Source organism: Pipistrellus hanaki, assembly GCF_964339955.1.
Source record: "Pipistrellus hanaki genome assembly, chromosome: 9".
NCBI classification, from domain to species: domain Eukaryota; kingdom Metazoa; phylum Chordata; class Mammalia; order Chiroptera; family Vespertilionidae; genus Pipistrellus; species Pipistrellus hanaki.
Window position 1 is genome coordinate 68898828 of NC_140511.1, and position 20612 is coordinate 68919439.

Here is a 20612-nt window from a genome sequence, read left to right on the forward strand (position 1 = left end):
ATCTGTTTTCTTAAGCTCTGTAAGATGTTCTGGCAAATATTAAACCTGAATTTGTAATCAGTTGGTCAGAAGTGCAGTGCTTGTCCTGGGGAGCTCCAAATTTGTAGTAAGTATCAGAAGTAAGGGAAGTATTGTTGGGGATTGTGCCCCTGAACTTATGGAGTCTACACTAACTTTGGGTGGTCTGGGTCAGCGTTTGATTGCATTTACAAAAGCGAAGTTTTAGAAGTGTCATACACCACTCAAAAGCATGAAAATCATATCCCAGTATAATAAAGATACTCCATGGTTTGAGGAAATGAGCATCCTATCATGCTCCTGTAATTCTTTCCTCTGTAACTAGGCTAATAGCCTATGCCCCTTCTGGGGCCTGAGTCATTTTATGCCTGGGCTACAGGAAAGAAGAAAAAAAGTGAGTGAATGGAGAAGAGGATTACTTCTGAAAGTATGAAGTTTATCTTTGGTGCTCTCTTAACTAATTATTTTTTTCCCCTTCTATTTTTCCTCCCCTCAAGTATCTCATTGATCACTAATCTGCCCCTATAATCTCCTCTTTAAGCCTCTTCTTTTCTATTTCAAAATAATTTCTCCATGTCTTTCACTAAGATAGTCATTTCCTCAAGGTGATTGATCCAGCAAGTAGACAGGTAATAAACTGAATGTACTAATCCCAATTCTCCTATCTAATAAAAGAGAAATATGCAAAATGACCATCACTCCAACACACAAGATGGTTGCCCATATGTGGTCAAAGATGGCTGCCCCGATGTGGACACAAGATGACTGCCACAAGATGGCCAGCAGGGGAGGGCAGTTGGGAGGGACCAGGCCTGCAAGGGAGGGCAGTTGTGGGTGATCAGGCCAGCAGGCAAGGGGAGTTAGGGGTGACCAGGCTGACAGAGGAGGGAAGTTGGGACAACTGGGCCTGCAGGGAAGGGCAGCTGGGGGGACCCAGGTCTGCAGAGAAAACCAATTGTGGGGGGACCAGGCCTGCAGGTGAGGGCGGTTAGGAGTGACCAGGCCTGCAGGGGAGGGCAGTTTGGGGCAATCAGGCTGGCAGGGGACAGTTAGGCATCAATCAGGCTGGTAGGGGAGTGGTTAGGGGTGATCAGGCTGGCAGGCAGAAGCGGTTAGGGGCAATCAGGAATGCAGGCAGGCAAGCAGTTGGGAGCCAGCAGTGCTGGATTGTGAGAGGGATGTCCCAGATTGGAGAGGGAGCAGGAATTCCGTGCACCGGGCCTCTAGTCTTTATAAGTAAAAGCCTAAGCGACCTTTATGAGCAGATGACTGGCCGGTAGCAATGCGCACTGACCACTAGGGGGGCAGATGCTCAATGCAGGCGCAGCCCCCTGATGCTCAGTGTGCTCCCACAGCCAACCTCCCATGATCTCTTCCCCCAGCTGGACAGCTCCATTGGCCCAATCACCAAGCCAGGTCAAGGGACCCCACCCATGTATGAATCTGTGCACCAGGCCTCGAGTAAGATATAAATGAAGATGGCATTGGTTCTTTCAGAACTACTTACATTTCAAAAGGCAATTTAAAACTAATTTCTTATTAGTAAAGTTCTAAGAATGGCAAGAAGATAACCTATAGCTCTGTATAATTCTAAACTCTCTGAAGACGAAACAACACTCTTCTTGTAACTTCCCTCATCAATCGAGACTGGGAAGCTGCATAAGTTCCTGGTATGCACGTATCCTTCCTTGAGGGAAGATAGAGACAGTTTCCTCCCTCTCCTTGGCCTACATTGATTTCTTCTCTTTTTGATACTTTAGGGACTGAACTCTAAGAAAGCCATCCCAATTAATTACCTGGGAACTTGCCATTTGTAAGCTAACTGGTCCTTCCCCCAAGTAGCTAATAATACCCTTGGGTCTTTTGTTAAGAAGCTTTGGAAACTTAAGTATAAACAGATACATAATCCTTTCTTTCCTTTCGTTAATAGCTCCCTTGCCCCACACTTCCTCCTATAAAAACCTTCCATTTTGTACAACACTCAGAATGCCCTTCTAGTTGCTAGATGAGATGCTGCCCAATTCATGAATCCCTTAATAGGGCCAATTAGAGCTTCACATTTACTCGGTTTAATTTTGTTTTTTTAACAGTAAATAAATAGGCCTGAATACACTCAGCCAGCACTGTATGACATCATAAGTCCCCCTGTCTGCACCCATGGACTCTCTGGTTTCTACAACTTATATAAACGGTGACAGTATGGAATGTCGAAGACCTTTGCAGCATTTGGCGTGGAAATTCTTGATATAGGGTAGGATGCATTAAAAGCTATGATTGATTTACTTATTAAATGAATCACAAACTAAGTAACTATATTTTTCCAGGAAGACCCTTCTATTTTTAATTCTAAAATAAAGAATGTCACTTTTTTAAAAGTTAAAAACTCATAGCAGTGTAATTTGAAATAAGTATTATCTGTGGCATACTTGAAATCCAAGGCTACTCTGTTGGCCTTGGTAAATTATGCCTCCCGCGATGCATTGTGCAAAGTCCTCCAAACCAATTTGGAGCACACATGAGAGTCTCTTGAGGAATCAAGTAAGCATTAGAGCAGTCCCATTTTGTTAACCAATTGTTTGCTTACTCAAAGCAATATTGATGTCATTTTCTCTGAATAGTTGAAATTTTTTAAGCTTTCTCAACTCTGTGTTTCCTGGCATCTGCCCGAAAGAAGAGAGCAGATGCTTACTTATTTTATATAACAGCATTAAAAATCCAACTCCTCAACCTTATGCATTTAGAGTCTTATCAAGTTACCATGACCTTTCAGTATGAATTCACACAATTTGTGGCTGTTTTCCTTCCACTTATCTTATTGAAAACTTAATGTTTCTCTCATGACAAAGGGCTTTAGCATTTTCCTTGGTAGTTCAGGAAATATTAATTTTCTTTATTAAGCACTGACTATACTTTGGTGGTTAATGCTATTCAAACAAATGGGGTGTACCATGGTCATTTATTTTTCTTTTTATCATTACTGGTTTTGTTAATAATCAGTAGGAAAAAAAATCCTACCTGTAACTTAATATGGATTGCTAGATCCTACCAGAAATCAATTCCCTAAAATAAGGGAATATTAGACAGGAGAGATTGACATTAAGCAGAAGTAGGAAAATAAGGTTATTTCTCCTTTATTGGATAGAGGTGGGGGCATGTATGATCTGGATGGGGATGAGAGAGGGAAGAAAGAAGGTGAAGGACTACAGACCCAGGTAATCATAAGAAGAAAACATAAACACTGTACCGCCCCTAAATTCTATACCTACACTATGAGTTGAAATATGACCTAGCAATAAGATAAAATTAGCTCATAAAGGTGTCTTTATAATTCTCTCAAAAATCTTGACAAACTAAAATTATAATGTCATGTATTATAAGTATAAGATATCTGCTAACAACTGTCAATAATAATTATGCAAAGCTTATGATTAAGGAGACAGGTGTGGTAGAGGAGAAAGAAAATTAAATGGATAATCACTTAATAAGATAATATATTCAAAAGTGCTGCTATAAACTTTAAAGGATTATGTAAATATTACCTATAATTACTTTTATTATTAATCTGTAACCAAGTAGAAGTAAAAAATAATGTTGTGTGTATGTCTCAATAAGTATTCAATCAGAATTATTTAATTATAATGTAACTTTAAAGTGTTATCTTTCCCATTAGAACATTATACTACATAATATCAAGTATTTCTTGTTCACTGTTGTATCTCCAGTTCATTGATAAATGAATGAATGTAATATGAACTGCTATGGCAATTTACTAAGGAGCTGGACTACAAAAACAATGGTTCTATTAGCATATGTGGTCTAGGAAAACATCAGTCCTCATGTCTAAATATCAATGTTTACGTATTGACACAAGTCCTAGGATTTTAGAAGTGGGGAAAACATGCTTCAGAACCACATGCCCTCTATTCCCATCCTTAACAGATCTGTCTGTTGTGCCTAAACTCATACTGTAGACTTTTTATATATTGAGTCAGGAAAGAACAGATGAAGAACGCCTTTTTTAACCCAGCAGTCCAACAGCGACCAGATGCCCAACATTTCCATCTCCAAGGGCATCGGCTCTAAGTATCTATAGTTCAAAGTTACCCAGTGAAAAGCAGCTAAAATGTATGTTCAGCTAAGAACAATTGTGATTAACAAAACTACTTCTGAAAGAAAATTTTCTTCTCCAAGAACACAAGTTGAAGGTGTGTCTCCGCTCATTAGAGCTCCTCAATCCATGTCTCTGCCTAAGCCAGCCTTAATTCTTCAGGACTTGCCTAGTTTGAAAGGGGTTAGGACAGACTATGGCAGTGCCTATCCTAACTAATAAGTCATACCTGCTACTGATTTGAGAATTTTAAAAAAAGTCAACAATTTTACAGATGTTAGTGATGCTGCAGGTATTCCAGATCTCGGCCGAGGTAAGAGAATTATGAAAGACACCAGGCAATATTATAAGTATTGACATAAGAAGAACGTGTAGACAAAAGGCAAAAACTAGACCTCTGTCTTCTCTCATATTTTGCTACTGGCTCTCCTATAAGTGAGGAGTAGCAGTGCAGGTAGGTGGGGCATGGTGATGTGTGATGTGGACCAGGCAGGAGCTGAAAAAGATGACATGGCTAAGCCTGGGTTAAGGCTCTGTGTAGGACTATATATGTTTAACTTGTTTGTAAATTGCATTACCAAGAAGTTATATAAAAGACCATTCTTTTATAGTATGAGTAAAAGAGGTGAGGTTGTGAATAAAGAAATGTTAGAAAACTGTTTTAAAGCTTTCTTTGTTTTTCCTCCTTTTATAATCCAATAAAGAAGATGATGGCAATTCCCAGGTTCACACCAATTTAGGCAGTGAGATAAACAGGTTCAGCAGAGGAAAGTTTTTCTGAACTACATACTCTGTCTCTTCCCAGAAATGGCTCAAAGAATGTTGGGTAACTCTTCAAAGTCCTTGTTCTTTCCTTAAAAGCTGGCGAATATTTTCCACAACAAGGTACAATATTTCCATATCTCAAAAAATCATTGGTTTTTGGTAATAAGAGCAAGGTGTAACAAAAAAGAGTAGCAGTCTTAGATTTTAAAAAAAAGAGGGCTGAATGCCAGTTGTATCACTCAGTCTTTATGAGACCTTACACAAGACCCTCAGCTCTCTTAGCCACACTTTCAACTGGGGTGATGTCTCCCCCAAGGGGACAAAAATTGGTTGGGACCCAGCCAACATGACCTATGAACCAGGAGGTTATGGTTCAATTATCAATCAGGGCACATGTCTAAGTTGCAGGTTCGATCCCCCGTGGGGGGGGGGGGGTGGGGGGGGGGGGTTTAAGAGGTTCAGGAGGCAGGAGATCAATGATTCTCTTTCATCATTGATATTTATTTCTCCTCCCCCCCTCCCTTCTTCTCTAAAGTAAATAAAAATATTTTCAAAAATTGGTTTGGGGCTAGAGAGCATAACATCTTATTCTTTATATGTGTAAAACAAAAATATATATAGATAAATGAGACATACATAAATGAGCAATGCTTTTCTAAGTCTTTCAACTGTAAACATGGGTCAGCATCCTCCACCTTAAAGGATTATTATGATATAAATATAAATATATACAGAGAATGAGAGACTGGAAATAAAGCAAGCAGAGAAAACAACCAAATACAGAATAGCCATTAAAATATAACTAAAAATACAAAGATTCAAGTAACTATAGATTAATATAATCTAATAATCAATTATATTAATAAGATATTTTTTGACTCTCTAGTCATTTTATCAACTGAGCACCTAACCTCCAAAAAAGAAAACATAGTCATTGTAAAACTCAAACAATAAATGCAAAAAGAATACATATTAGTAAATGTGGCCAAGATACAAACCTAAAACACCAATTTTAAGGCCTGCCAAGCCTGTTTTAATTTTATCATATATATCTTCGGATGCAAAGTCAGCAGCAATGGTCTTTGTTTCCACTTTGAATTTTTCTCCTGGGGAGAAAACACAAATGGGGAGAGAATTAATACATGGCAATTAAGCACTTAATGCCATTATCCTTCCAAACTCTTTTTACCCCCTAATTCAGTGTTTTTCAACCTTTTTTGGGCAAAGGCACACTTGTTTCATGAAAAAAATCACGAGGCACACCACCATTAGAAAATGTTAAAAAATTTAACTCTGTGCCTATATCGACTATATATAAAGTAATTCTCTTGAATAGGAATCAAACACAAAGAAAGTATTTTATAATTACTTTATTATGAAATATTAAGTAAACAAAATAGTGAAAAATTATAAAATTCTTGTCTTGTCTGCACCTACGGCACACCAGGCAACATCTCGCGGCACACTAGTGTGCTGCGGAACTGCGGTTGAAAAACGCTGCCCTAATTTGATATAAAATTTAGACCAGGATAATTTCAGGCAACCATGAGGTGATCTAAGAGATGATATAAAGACAACACAATAGTCCCACAATAAAATTCTAATGTCACAGAGTTGGCTGGATGTTCCTTAATCAGTTCTCTTTCCAAAAATCAATGACTACTTTTTAGACCCTTAGGTACAAATAATAATACATGATTCACATTGTAATGTTATATATTCTTTAAATATCACTGGCTTTGCAATTTTAATTGCAAACCGATGCTTCATTATCTCAGGAAGAAGTCTTTATGCTGTAATATATTTTAAAGTGTGATATATTAAAACAAAAGTTCATCTTATTAAAATGAAAACAAAAGTAATAGGATTCCATTGGAATTTAAAAGCTCGATTAATAGTTAATAGTCACTACATTTAAAAATCCACACACAATAGAGACAGAGCTACAAAGTGACACAAGAAAGACTTCACAAGACCATGAAGTTCCAAACAGAGCTCATGGAAATAACAGAATGAGAAATAAGACCCTGGAAAAAGGGGACTCATCTGATGTAACCATACTGTTTATGCCTGCCTGCACTAGTGAGTCCTTTTGAGAAGACAGCATAGACTGTGAGGTCACCCAGACATGGGTACCAATTTCATTTCCACACTCACTTGCTAAATGACTTTGACATCCCTTGTCTCTGTGTGAGGCTCAAGTGTCATCTACTGGCATACAGGAGGCACTCCGTAAAAGTTAGTCTCCCCTTTCTCTCCTCAATTAATCCATGCTCACATCACTTTGTGAAGTCCAGTGGACTAAGAAAGCTTCTCTTTGGAACTGATGAGAATTGATTTAAAAATCCAGTTTCTAAAACGAAATGATTCTCCATTTGCACGCAGGCAAGTAAGTTAGTGCATCACAGAGTGTGCCACACTAACCCAGGAAGTTTCCACTCCTGATCTAAAGGATTTATGTCTGAAACTAAAGAGCCAGTTCACAAAGGATGTGGTTCTTGGTTAGACTCAATGAAAAGTACTGACCCCAGGAATTCATGAATAAACCAGAGGGTAATAATTGTATGGCAAATATCTTGCCTGCTGGGCAAGGCATGCTTACTATGCCACATAAGTGAGTTACTATATGTGCTCATGAAATGGAGAGCCAGACAGACAGAGCTGTCATTTCACTTAGCAGATCCAACATGTCTCACTACAAATGGTTCGCAGAATTCATCACAAGTAAGTAAAGATCTTTTACTAGAGCCACAAATTCATAAGAGGGGAGGGGGAAAGAAGAGACAATATCAGAAGGCTGAAGACAATACCTTTTATTAACTGTAAAATAGGATAAACTTATCTCTTTATTTTGAGAAAACCAAAGTATGCTGCCATACTAGCACCATATACTGACATTTAGGAAAATTTCTCTCTAGTAATAAAAGCCACTTCACAAGCCCTTAGTCAAATTTATTCTTTCAAATCTCATAGGATGTACTTATGTTGCAGCCTGATAAAGACATGCTGCTAAAAAAAAAATTCAGAGACGCTTTTGGAAAGAACATTATTTAGTAAGAACCCACAAGTAAACTCTTTCTTTGTGTTCACATTAGAATAAGCAAAATGGCTTCCGATGCAAGTGTTTCAAGATAAATAACATTATGAACGTACACCATGATTACTGTGAATCAGGTTCTGGTGTGGTTAACACTGCTGCTTTTCTCCTAACTTACCTTCACTATTGTACCTCTAGTGTAGGCTTTCTCTTTTTTTAACGTAGGTCAGCTCATGCCCCTCTCCTCCTCACAAACCTCCCAGAGTTCCATCTCACTCACAGTAAGACCCAAAGTCTTGGGCAACAACCTAATACTCTCTGAACTCATCTCCACCTACTTCTCCCCCAGTTGCTCCCTCGCTCCAGCACAGAGGCCCCCGGCAGTTCTTTAAACACAAAGTGGCCTCAAATACACTCACAGGCTTTTGCTCCCTCTGCCTGTAATGCTCTTCTGCATCCCTTATCTCCGCGGGGTCTTTAAACAGATGTTACCTTCTCAGTGAAGCCTCCTTTGACCACCCTTTAAAAACGGTAAGCACTCCTCCCCGAGCAATTTTTGTCCCCCTTCCCTGCTTTGTTTTATCCTGCTGCATTGACCGCCCTCTAATACACCATGTGTTTTCATAATGTAGGTGTTTGCTGTCTGTTCCCACCAGAAGTAAGCTTTGTGAAGACAGGCCCTGATTGCTCCTAACTGCTTCTGCCTTGGCCCCCGCCACCTCGGCTTCATCCGGAATGACACCTGGAAGGTCGTTCGGCTGTCCGGTTCAATTAGCGTATTATGCTTTTAGTATATAGATTTTTCTGTTCTTTCATAATACGCTAGCTTTAATTATTCTAGCCTTAAGATAAATTTTAATATTTCTGACAATGCAAGTCTCCGTTATTATTACTTTTTCAAAAGTTTATTGGTTATCCTCACTTCTTTAGACTCAGTTTTTATTGAGACTGCATGAAACATTTCAATTAAATTTATGAAGAACGACAATGTGGCATTCCTCCAGGCTCTCCATTTACTCAATGTCTCACAAAAATTCTGTGGTTATAAGTTCTTCAAGAAATTAAACAACTAAAGAATTCCACTATTAGAATACTACACATCATTATGCAAAGATACTCAATGCTGCTAATTATTCCTACTGATTTGAACCATTCAGTATTTGAAATTGGATGGGCTGGCATCCTGCTACTTACAGTTGTGGCCAAATACAATCATGCCCCCCTCCCATTCTGAGATGGTCTTGGCCCACTGTCTCTCAGCCTAGTGGATGAAACCAGAAACTAAGAAGCAAAAAACCCACAACTCTGATGATTGATATGACATATTCAAGGCAATCAACTTACTAGAAATGGAGGCAAAAATCAACTCTGGCTTAAATGGTAGAGAATGAAGCTAAGAAATAGCTGGACTGATGATACCAATCATTCCCTTTTTATCTACTATCCCACTGAAAACCACATAACCATAGTTGTGGAATTACAGAAATATTATCATTCATTACTATAAAGCTATATGACAATGAAGGCCCAATCTGTCTCAAGCCACTCCATCACGTGGGTGCCCCCCTCCTGCAGGGACTTTGCTCATTTTTACTCATTAGTTCCAGGTCAAGCCTGGAATTGACAGAAAGGAACTGCACCCATACAAAGTCTCAAGATGCTGATAAAACACCTTTCAGTATTAAAACTAAGGTATTTTTAGGTTCAAATCTAAAAAAGTCAGGAACACATTCCAAATAGTTTTAACATATTTCTGGTCTGGCCATCATTATTTTCATTTTTCTCAACAAACTGATAGCTCTTAAAATATAAGTCTTTCTCTAAAAATAATGTTATAGGTCTTAGAAAGACTTTCTTCATTTCCCTTCTTGATGTCGAGGGATATTAGGTCTGAGAATGCTAGAAGAGGTCTAATCTACATAAACCCATGCATTATTTATAATTTTTCTATTAATAAAAACCAACGATAATATATTAATTCATTTGTCCCTACATCTGCTCCAAATAAACAATCTGTTTTTTCCCCTAAATTTTAGGTACTATCCATTATGAAAGTTTGTCACATTTACCCTTCCCCATCTTTTCCGTATTAAAACTTTCATCATTTAAGATTCACATGGTGCCACCACCTCTGTGGACTGATTTTTTACAATTCCCATTTTCTCCAAGGTTAAGCTATTTACTCTCTTGGCTGTGTTCCTAGAGACAAAGCTTCCATATAACCTTATTAAATACTTACCATACTCTATTATTCAAAGAGCCCTTATTTCCTAACAAACATAGATCATTCTTTGTCATTTCTGAGTTCCCAGCACCTAGCCCAATGCTTGGCATATGTAACAGAGGTCACTCAATGTTTGTTGATTGAGTAAATGCATCTAGGACAAGAAGGCTGACTTATTAACATCATCTTCTCAATACTTCTTAACTCTTCCCTATAGAAATAAAATTACATTGCTGGTAAGAGATGTCTATATGAGTCGAAACCGGTTTGGCTCAGTGGATAGAGCGTCGGCTTGCGGACTGAAAGGTCCTGGGTTCGATTCCGGTCAAGGGCATGTACCGTGGTTGCAGGCACGTCCCCAATAGGGGGTGTGCAAGAGGCAGCTGGTTGATGTTTCTCTCTCATCGATGTTTCTAACTCTCTATCCCTCTTTCTTCCTCTCTGTGAAAAATCAATAAAAAAATATATTTTTTAAAAAAAGAGAGATGTCTATAGGAGATACAATATAACGTAAAGCACTTACTACAGGCATTTTTAAGCATTAAGATAAATTGAGAAACAACTCAGTTTTTCCACCTGTCCTACAAGGACACTATCATTCTCATAAAAATAGAAACATTTTAGAATTACTGTATAAGAAACCTCAAAAACCACCCAGGAGCTTAACTCAGGAGCATGGAGATGTTGGTTGAAGGTATGTAAGGTATGGGCCCCTCTCTCTTTATCCTGTCCTGAAAAAAAAGATAATTAGGGAGAAAGGAGAGACTTTTAGAGAAATAGCATATATTCAATGACCACCAATTTTTATCTTCTTAAATCTAAATTTATTAAAATCTATTTATAACTCTGAAAACATATTGCATGCTTTTAAAAACTCCTCCATTTTTATATAAAAAGTTTTTCAATAGTCAAAGATGCAAAAAGTACAAGTCCTTTGTACTTTCTCTAACTTTAAGGGGGAAAAAAACACAAAAATTATCTCCTCTTTCCTCTTTTTCTTATTTTCTTTATTTCAAAGAGGCTTTACCATCTCCCTCCACTCCCTACCCCTTAGGGTGAGACATCTCCCTTATGTAGCTCTTGAGAAAAAGTGATTGTGCCCTAGGAGGGAATAATTTATCTGACTCCATTTTTAAGGGCCCATTTAATTATAATGATCAGAGATACTAAACAAATAATGTTTCATTTCTTTTCTACATTGCCCTTGAAAATATATTAATGATAATTTTAATCTCGTGAAGCGACCTACTTTTAGTCAAATAAAAAAATTTATCAGGATTCTATCTCAAACCAAGTAGCTCTCTCTTTTAAGCCAAGATTGTTATATTTTATTCATTACAACCTATTTAACCTATTTAACTAGAACAATGGTAGGCAAACTCATTAGTCAACAGAGCCAAATATCCACAGTACAACGATTGAAATTTCTTTTGAGAGCCACATTTTTTAAACTTAAACTTCTAATGCCACTTCTTCAAAGCAGACTCGCCCAGGCCGTGGTATTTTGTGGAAGAGCCACACTCAAGGGGCCAAAGAGCTGCATGTGGCTCACGAGCCACAGTTTGCTGACCACGGAACTAGACCAACCATTTGTAATAAATAAAAACCTTATACCATGTGAATCTGTTCTACTGATAGGGCATGAATAGGACCCACTTTTTGAAAGCCCTGAGTTCTACCCTTGGTTCAGACATTGTAGACACTTGATAAGGTACCTTTGAAGAAATTTTCAAATAAGGATGTATATTTTCTACACTTTAGTGGGGAGGGGAGGCCTAGCAATGGAAACATCTGAATTTTATTTTTTGAGGTAAGAAAAATGCAAAAAAAATTCTAACATTACTATAGTTAAGATTCAATATGATTTTGCTAATATTATGGAAGCAGGGTATTATGGACTGAATGTCTGTGTCTCCCTAAAATTTGCCTGTTGAAGGCCTAACCCTCAATGTGATGGTATTTGGAGGTGGTCTTTGGGAGGTAATTAGACTTAGACGAAGTCATGAGGGTGAGGCCCTCATGATGGAATTAGTGTCCTTATAATAAGAGGGAGTCAGAGAGAGCTCTCTCTGCCCACTCACATGCACCAAGGAAAGGCCATGTGAGCACATAGTGAGAAGGCAGCCATCTATAAGCGAGAAAGTCGGCCTTCACCAGGAACTGAATCTACCAGGATTTCCAAGTCTCCAAAAATATCTATAATAAAAGCATAATATGCTAATTAGACTGGGCGAACTTCTGGATGACCTTCTGGATGAAGCTGCAGCGGGAGCGGGGGCTGAGGCAGAGGCAGCTGTGGTGGAGGTGGGGGCCGAGCCCCTGCACAAATTGTGTGCATCGGGCCTCTAGTGAGATGTCTGCTATTGAGGATACCCAGACTATGATATTTTGTTATTGCAGCTCAAGTTGACTAAGACACAAAGCTTGTTTGAAAAAGCTCACACATCTAGAGGAAATAATGAACAACACAAACAGACCCAGAGAAAGAGAACCAGCGATCAGACTCTCAAACCTCAGAGGGAAAATAAGGGGGGATGAGGGTAAGGGGAAGATATCAACCAAAGGACTTGTGTGCATACATATGGGCCTAGCCAGTGGCCATGGACAACTGGCATATCTAGGGAGGGGTTAGGGATGGGAATGGGGGAATAAGGACAATTATGTGAGACCATAATCAATAAAAATAAAAAATAAAATAAAAACACTGAGGTTACATATATGAAGTGACTTCAAAGTTATAGAACTGAAAAAAAAAAAAAAAAAAAAAAAAAGCATGACATGCAGTTAGAAGCCCTGGACTTGAGTGCCAGCTCAATCACTTGTTGGTTGAGGGCTCTTCCTTCAAGTCTTTTAACCTTCAGGAATTCTATTACTATAAGAAATAACACCCACCCTTCAGAGCTCTTATGAGGATTACATGTACAGAACATGAGAATGTACTTTAAGAAACTTTAGAATCTTATACAGATGTTTTCTTATATCTGCCAATGTCTACGAAGATGAGTACCATGTAGTTGCTTTTTTCCCTCAATAGCACAGGCTATGGTAGGCATTATCTGTATCATTAAGTCTTTCCTCTTTGCATCAGATGCATACCTTTTTTCAAATAGATTGTGCACATCCAACTCTGCTTTAAAAAGGTGATTTATTTATTATGGAATCATCCATGGAATCAATGGTCATGATATACTGCATTTAGCCACACCTTTTGGTGAAGGAGTTATGTGTGAACCCAACTGTTGCTCTAACAAATATAAACAAAGCATACAAAGAAAAAGCAGCTCATACCTCAGAGTGGGATTTTAAATAAGAGGTGACATTTGCATGGAGTCCTTGAGGAGCAATCAGCCATGCAGAGAATGGGGAGTCTGGCAAAGGCAGAAGTGGAGGAAAGGCACAACATGTTGAAAGAATCCCTGTGGATAGAGTATGCGGTACACAGAGAGAAATGAGAAGAAACAACTCTGTAGAGGGAAGCTAGTGGGGTTGTGTGTGCCGAGCTAATAAGCAGGGCCAGCGACATAATTGTGGGGTCCAGTGCAAAATAAAAAGGCGGGGCCCCCCCTTCAAAAAGTATTAAGAATTTCAAGATGCTGACAGCACAGCATTAAATCAAGTCCAGGGCCTTCTAAGCACAGGGCCCTGTAAACAAGCTTATACTTCATCCTGTGTGTTGTAAGTACTTTGCAGAGGCGATTAAGCTAGGAAGTGACAAGGTCACACTTGTGAAATGCTGGTGGCAGAGGAGAGGGCACATGGCCTGTTATAAAAACTGACGGGGGCAGGGAGAAGGCACAGCAGCTGCTGCATGAGCCCCACTAGAGAAGAGGCCCTAAGGGAGAGAGGCAACAGCAGGAGTGGGAGGCAGGCAGCTCAGACACTTCTCAGTTAGAGGCCGATGGATTTCCCACTGATTAGCTACACCGCTTTAGGGAGAGAAAGGATACAATGGTTTACCCATTTGCTTTAGAAATCTGGTTAATAAACCATCATATCTCAGAGCTAAAACAGTCTTCATAGTTTCATGTATGAGGCAATATATGGATTATCATATAAAATATGTCCCTGTTATTTCTTAGTAAAGCAAGTTGGTGGTTTTTTGTTGTTGTTGTTTTTGTTTTTGTTTCCTTGAGGTAACTTACTTCCTTCTCTTTGTTGGTTGAAAAATGAAATTACTACCAATAAGACTTGGGCCAGAGTTGACCAATTTTCCATGCAGGCTAACCATGAGCTGAAATCAATTTGGAAAGCAAGAGATATTTTTGTAACCCTCCGTAACATTCCTCCCTTCTTCTTTCAAAGAGAAAGATAGCTAAAATTAATTAGAAGTCAAATATCACACAGTACATTTCTTCTAAAAATGCTGATAGGGCTCCTTTTTAAAAATAACCTCTTTTAATTTTAACCTGTCACTTTGTTCTTATAAGATTCTGTTCTGGTTTTGTGAAGAAAAGTATTCTTTTCAAGATTTGAGTCTCTCACTTTGGTATTTAGAAAAGGGAAGCTTAATAGGTGCTTTTGTTTCTTTAGAAAGCAAAACTCAACCAGAAACTTTTGAAAAAATTACCATAAAATTTTAAATATCAACTACTGACATGAGTATTTACTTTACAACAATTAACACTTTGAAGGTCAACATAGTTAAATAAAAAAATAAAAAAAAACCCTCTTTTATTTAAATTGTTCAAAGAGCACAGTTTTCACACATTAAGCCAAAATAAAAACAAAAATGCTTTATTTGGAGTCTCCTCCTCCTGCTCTCTAGGAACTAAGGATAAGAACCTGACACAAATTGTCACAATCTGAGGTGTCCTAAAGAACCCTGCTCGAATTTAACCAGTTGTCCCAACAATGTCCTTTACAGCAAAAAAGGATCCAAATCAGAATCCCTAGTCATATTAGCTGCCACCTCTATTTAGCCTCTTCCAATCTGGAACAGTTTTTCAGACTTTTCTTCACCTCTTTGACTTTGACACCTTGAAGATTATAAGCCAATTATTGTACAATACTTTGTAGAATGTCCTCATGATTAGATTCAGGTTATGCATCCTTGGAGGGAATTTCACAGAAGTGAAGTGGTGTTTCTCATTGCATCCTATCAGATGGTACACAATTTCAAATGCCCCATTACTGATGAAGGTAACTTAGATTTCTTATTAAGGTTGTGTCTCCCAGGCTCCTCCACTGTGAAGTTACTATTTTTCCCTTTGTAATTAACAAGTATTTTGGAAGGCAGCTATGCTCACCATTATACCAATATAGCACACTTAAAAAATATTTCAGTCTTTTGTGGGTAGATATTTTAAGACCACATAAAATCCTCATCAAAATTTCTATTTATTAAGCATATATTTATCATTATTAATATGCACTCATAGTTTTCTATTTTATTCAATACATTATAATTTGTTTATCTCCTTTTGATTTTAATGTTAAATTTGTCCAGATATGGTTCATGGAACAGAGTCCCTTGAAGCTGGCTTCTGTATCTTTGTGACATGCCTGCATTTTTCTTTGACTCTTTTCTTGTATTCTGGCACAAAATGTTCCAGGTTCATCTTCTATTCTGTCACAGCCCTGAAACTAGCCTTTTCTCCAAGGAGCTCTGGATCCTTTTTTAGAAAACAGAATCTAGAAACCAAGATTTGGGAGCTGAGTTTGCTCGCTGCTCTCAGGAAAGACCATAATCTTTAGCGACCAACTGTTGCAGTGCACAGGCACAGTGCAGGTACATATAGGGGAGTGTCCCGCAGAGGAATTATTGCCATTATCTGAGAAGCTTTGACAGCAGAGCCAAAGATGCAGTAGGTAGGCCTTGGGGTGCTCTTCCGGAGCTCAGATCATTATAAATCATTTTTTAAATTAAGCACACAAATGTCTTTGATACAAATTGCAAAATAAAGGCTGACAAAATGCTGTAATTTAAGCCTTAGTTTAAGAAAGGATAGCTTTATTTGTAGTCTTCACTTGGTAGATACAAGTCTAAATAAAATATTTGAGCTTTTTAGGGGCAAAACAAGCTTTTGGTTACTTATTGAGTTTCATGTTAAAGATATACAAGCAACTCCATTCTTTGCCTAAAGCATTTCCAGAAAGTGTACCAAACAGATATTGAAAAGTTGGTTACCACAGAAACATTTTATAATTGGAACTTCTATTACTAATATCGATCATACAATAGTTAAGCACAATAACATAATATAAATACACAAACATATAATATCTTTAGCCTCTATAATAATTTTAAATAGTAAAATTATGCTCCTGGTACTGATTGTCTTGAAGACCCAGCTTACTATAATATATATAATAAAATATAATATAATATAAAAATAATATAAAAATGAATGATCATATCACAAATTTGGCCTTAAAATATTTGGACAGTATGGGCCTTTAAATAAAAAGTTAAAGGAAGCATAAGCTAAACCTTTTATATTAACAAATTTCTCTGTAACAGACAGAGGCAGTGTCGTTTCCATTGCCTTTACAAGTTGCCTCAAAGTAATGTCATAGAAATTCCATAGATATTAGAACATAGGTAGCATGAAGGTAAAAATTAGTACTTAAAAATAGCCAAAAAAAGATTGGCAATTAGGCCAATATTCTGTATACACAAATCCTCAATGCCATCAATAGATTCTGAGATTTAGTTAAATGAAACGATGTTAAATGAAACCAATTTTTTCATAGGCTAATTGATATAAACAAGAGTTAAATTCCTATGGCATATCTCATCAATGTTATGGACAACACTGAATGAAATGATGTTATATGAGGTCCTGCTGTATATACATATTTTTAAAAGGGTTACTTTTTTATCATTGAGATTCACAAAAAAGATCCATGTCACACAAAAGAGGAAATATCTTTGGTTTAACTGCTCCCCGGAAATACCCACTGTGAAAGGTCTGGGCTGTAATCTTCATGATGCATAGCTACATATTATATACACGGACTTGGTTCGTGAGTTTACTATTTGTGGTATGTGGGAGGGTTTTTTTGTTTTCTTTTGTTTTTTTAACATAAAAACAGACTTTTTCTAAATATGCTATGCTGCAACTTGCTTTTTCTTTTACTAGAGATTGCCTTCCATGTCAGTACATACAGACATTTTAAATTACATAGAACAGCTGGGCCATAATTTATTTCATCAGTCATTCAAGACATGAATAGTCAGATATCAAAAGAAGAATTCATTGTATTGGAGAAGAGGAATATATCATAGCAAGTTAGAAAGAAACAGAATGTCACTGAATTCAGAGAAACGTTTATAGGTCATCAAGACTTTTTTTTTTTTTTAAAGATAAAGTAAGGCTGGGGAAACTATAGCATGGGTATATTTGTTACTCCAAAGCAAAAACTGTTTGACCAGAAGTTATGGATGCAACTAAGGTTGCCCCTCTGCTTCCAGGATCCCTCTCCACACCAAAGACATTATAATAAAAGAGAAAAAAACTTACAAATAAAGTATGTAAAATAAGTCATAACTCACATGTAGTCTAGTGAAGCCCATCTTAGGGGAAGGTCTGGGGAAGAATTTGGGGAAGGCTATACCACAGGCAACAAAGGCAAGAACTCATAAGAAACAGCATCTGAGGAACGTATAAAAGAGCCACCCTGAGCCAAAGCACTTAAGAGCATTTGTGGACCGTGGTCACCTATTTCACCCCCATAATTATGGTCCTGACAGATGATAAACCACGTGGCTGCAGTTTTAATCATTCATTTCAAGGTCTGGAGGGAAACACTGGTCAAGAAGAAGTGGAAGCTGACATTCCCACTGCCTTGTGTACAAGCTGGTCCGATAACACAGAGCATCTGTGAGGGCTGGGCCCTGTCTCTAACGAAAGAGAAGAGCGGACGAGGGAGCAACAAACAAATTAGTCAGCTTCTCATTTTTCACTGCTGTAAACGATTTTATGCTGCCTGACTTTTCTTGTAGGAAAAATTTCTAGACGTAGAACAGTCAGACCAAAGGATATATGTGTTTATAGACTGGGTAGAGGAGGAAAGGGAATCACATTTTTACAGTTTGTACAACTGAATTAATTAGTTGGCTAATTTTGGAAAACAAGTCGCACTTTTGTCATTTTAAGAGAAAAAAAATACTCTCTTTGGTCAAGATTGGCTCCCAGTCCTACAAGAACTATAAAGAGAGCCAGGCTGCAAGTCGTCAAATATACAAAGAAACAAAGTGTAGATCCAAGACTGAGGAGTGTTGGAGCAGGAAAAAAAACGAGTCACTGGAGCAGGTCTTGGAATGTTCTTCCAAGCACAGGCTGGGGGAAACGGCCAGAGGCATCAAACAGTTGGTATGCCAGTCTCTGTTGGCTTCATGCCCTTAAACATATACTAGTAAACTCTCTGGGCAAGAGATGGCAAGCTTGTGAAGGGAGCCTCTGGCTTTATCTGGCTTCCTCTGTACAGCTGCCTACAGGGAGTAGTCACACTGTCAGTATTCTGATAAGCAGGCACCACAGTCATTCTTCCTTTGAGAAAATAAAAACAAAACACAAAACTAAGCATTCGATTTTCTTTACCAGCCTATTAAATGTGGTTTCATGGAAGTTTCCCCTCGAAATGCATGCTCACTGAGTATCCTGACAAAAGTAGGTTTCATGGACCTATACATTTATCAGCCAGCTCCTCAGTCTCGGTCAGTTCTCAGGAGTCTGCTTTTGAGCCTAACAGAGGGAACTGAAGCTTTCTGTCTTGGAGGCACTTGGAATGTCTGCGCCCCGCCCAGATCAGCGGTCCCCGCCCCGCAATCCTTAGTGCATCGCCGCAGGCACTGCAGGTGCACAGCGCCCGTCCACGGCACCGCCAACAGGCCAGGCTCCACCCTGGGACTGGGGCGGAACACTTTCCTCTTACAATTTAGAGCTCTGTTGTTCTATTTTGGACTTAAATGTTTCTGTCATCTCACAGAGGTGCTCTTTAAAAAACACGCACTAGCAGCTTCTGAGTGCCGGACACTACGCTAAGTGTTTTACTGGTATGTGAATTATCTCACCTAATTCCCATAACAATCCGGGAACACAGTAGGAGGACTGCCTCCATTTTCGGATGAGGAAATTGAAGTGAAATAGCTTGCCAAATGCCAGAAAATTCTGTTAGAGGCCAGATGGGGAGCCAGGTATCCAATCCAGCACCTGAGAAGGCATCTTACTTCCAGCTACACTAATCTCTTAATGCAGATGCTGTTTCCTGTCAACTAAGGCTACAGCCTTACTTTTAGATGCAAATTTTTGTAAAGCACAAAATAAGAAAATTTTCAGGAACTGTAATTACTCTTGTTCTGCTGACTACTGTCACTACATTTAACCTATAAACCTAATTTTGAAACTCCCAGTATAGAATTATCTGGAAACATGGACACTCTCTGGTGGACTAATCATCTCTTAATAAAATTAATTCAAATTTGGATAGTCTCATGATGGTAAAAAGCATATCCTCCAAAGTCTCTTTATAAGGCAGCTGATGCTATGGACATGCATCCATTCATTCGATAAGTATTTATTGAGTGCCTACTATGGGTCACTCAGGCACTGTGATGGGGACTGGGGTATTAGCTGTGACCCAAATCAAGCTGCTTACGTTGGAACTCAGAATCTACTGAGTCAGTCAGAGAAAGATAAATATCATAATATCATATAATCTCACTATATAATAAACAACATAAGTGATGAGCAAAAATAGATCCAGAGACATAGAAGCAACGAACAGATCTTCAAACCACAGAGGGAAGACAGGGGAGGGTAGGAAGGAGTGTGGGGTAAGAAATCAACGAAAGGACTTGTATGCATGCATATAAACATGACCAAGGGACACAGACAGTAGGGGGGTGCGGTCCTGTGCTAGGGGGGATGGGAGCTGGCTGGGAGAGGTCAGTGAGAGAAAAAGGAGATATATGTAACACTTTCAACAATAAAGAATTTACTTTCAACAATAAAGAATTAAAAAAAAAAAAAAGAATCCATTGAGGGACAAACAGAAAAAAAAAAAAAAACAGGTGAAAATATTATGTATCAGATTTGGTAATAAATGCCATCAAGAAAAAAAAAAAAAAAAGCAAAGTGAAAAGTATAGAGAGTGAGAGAACAATTCTTCGAAAATGAGAATATTTTTTCAAGCTAAAAACACTGCCTATTTCCGATTTGTTATACGGATACAAGATTGTGTTTAAATTCCTATGTCAAATCCTAGTGTGCAACAAATTTGTACTGTCACAGGTAATGAATGGATGCAATTATATAACTGATTGAATGCTGAATCCTTGTAAGTGAATTTTCCCTACTCGTTCTTTTTCTATACCTTTTAATTATTTCCAACCAAAATAAAAGTTTGCTTGAAGGTATTTATTTTATAAATGTCAACCAATTTAATGTAAAACACAATGTGTCTATCATTAATAAACTCCATATCCCTATATATGTATTTTCAGGCAGATTTTTAGG

General features: G+C 38.1%; 1 protein-coding gene across 1 annotated transcript in view; it reads right to left on the reverse strand.

Annotated features, from left to right (window-relative positions):
• HSD17B12 (hydroxysteroid 17-beta dehydrogenase 12) overlaps nt 1-20612 on the reverse strand; it is a 117288-nt gene that overhangs the window by 34284 nt on the left and 62392 nt on the right. Inside the window, exon 4 of the mRNA XM_084894004.1 lies at nt 5890-5997. Within this exon, the coding sequence (XP_084750130.1) occupies nt 5890-5997 (108 nt within the window). The remainder of the gene's footprint in view (nt 1-5889; nt 5998-20612) is intronic.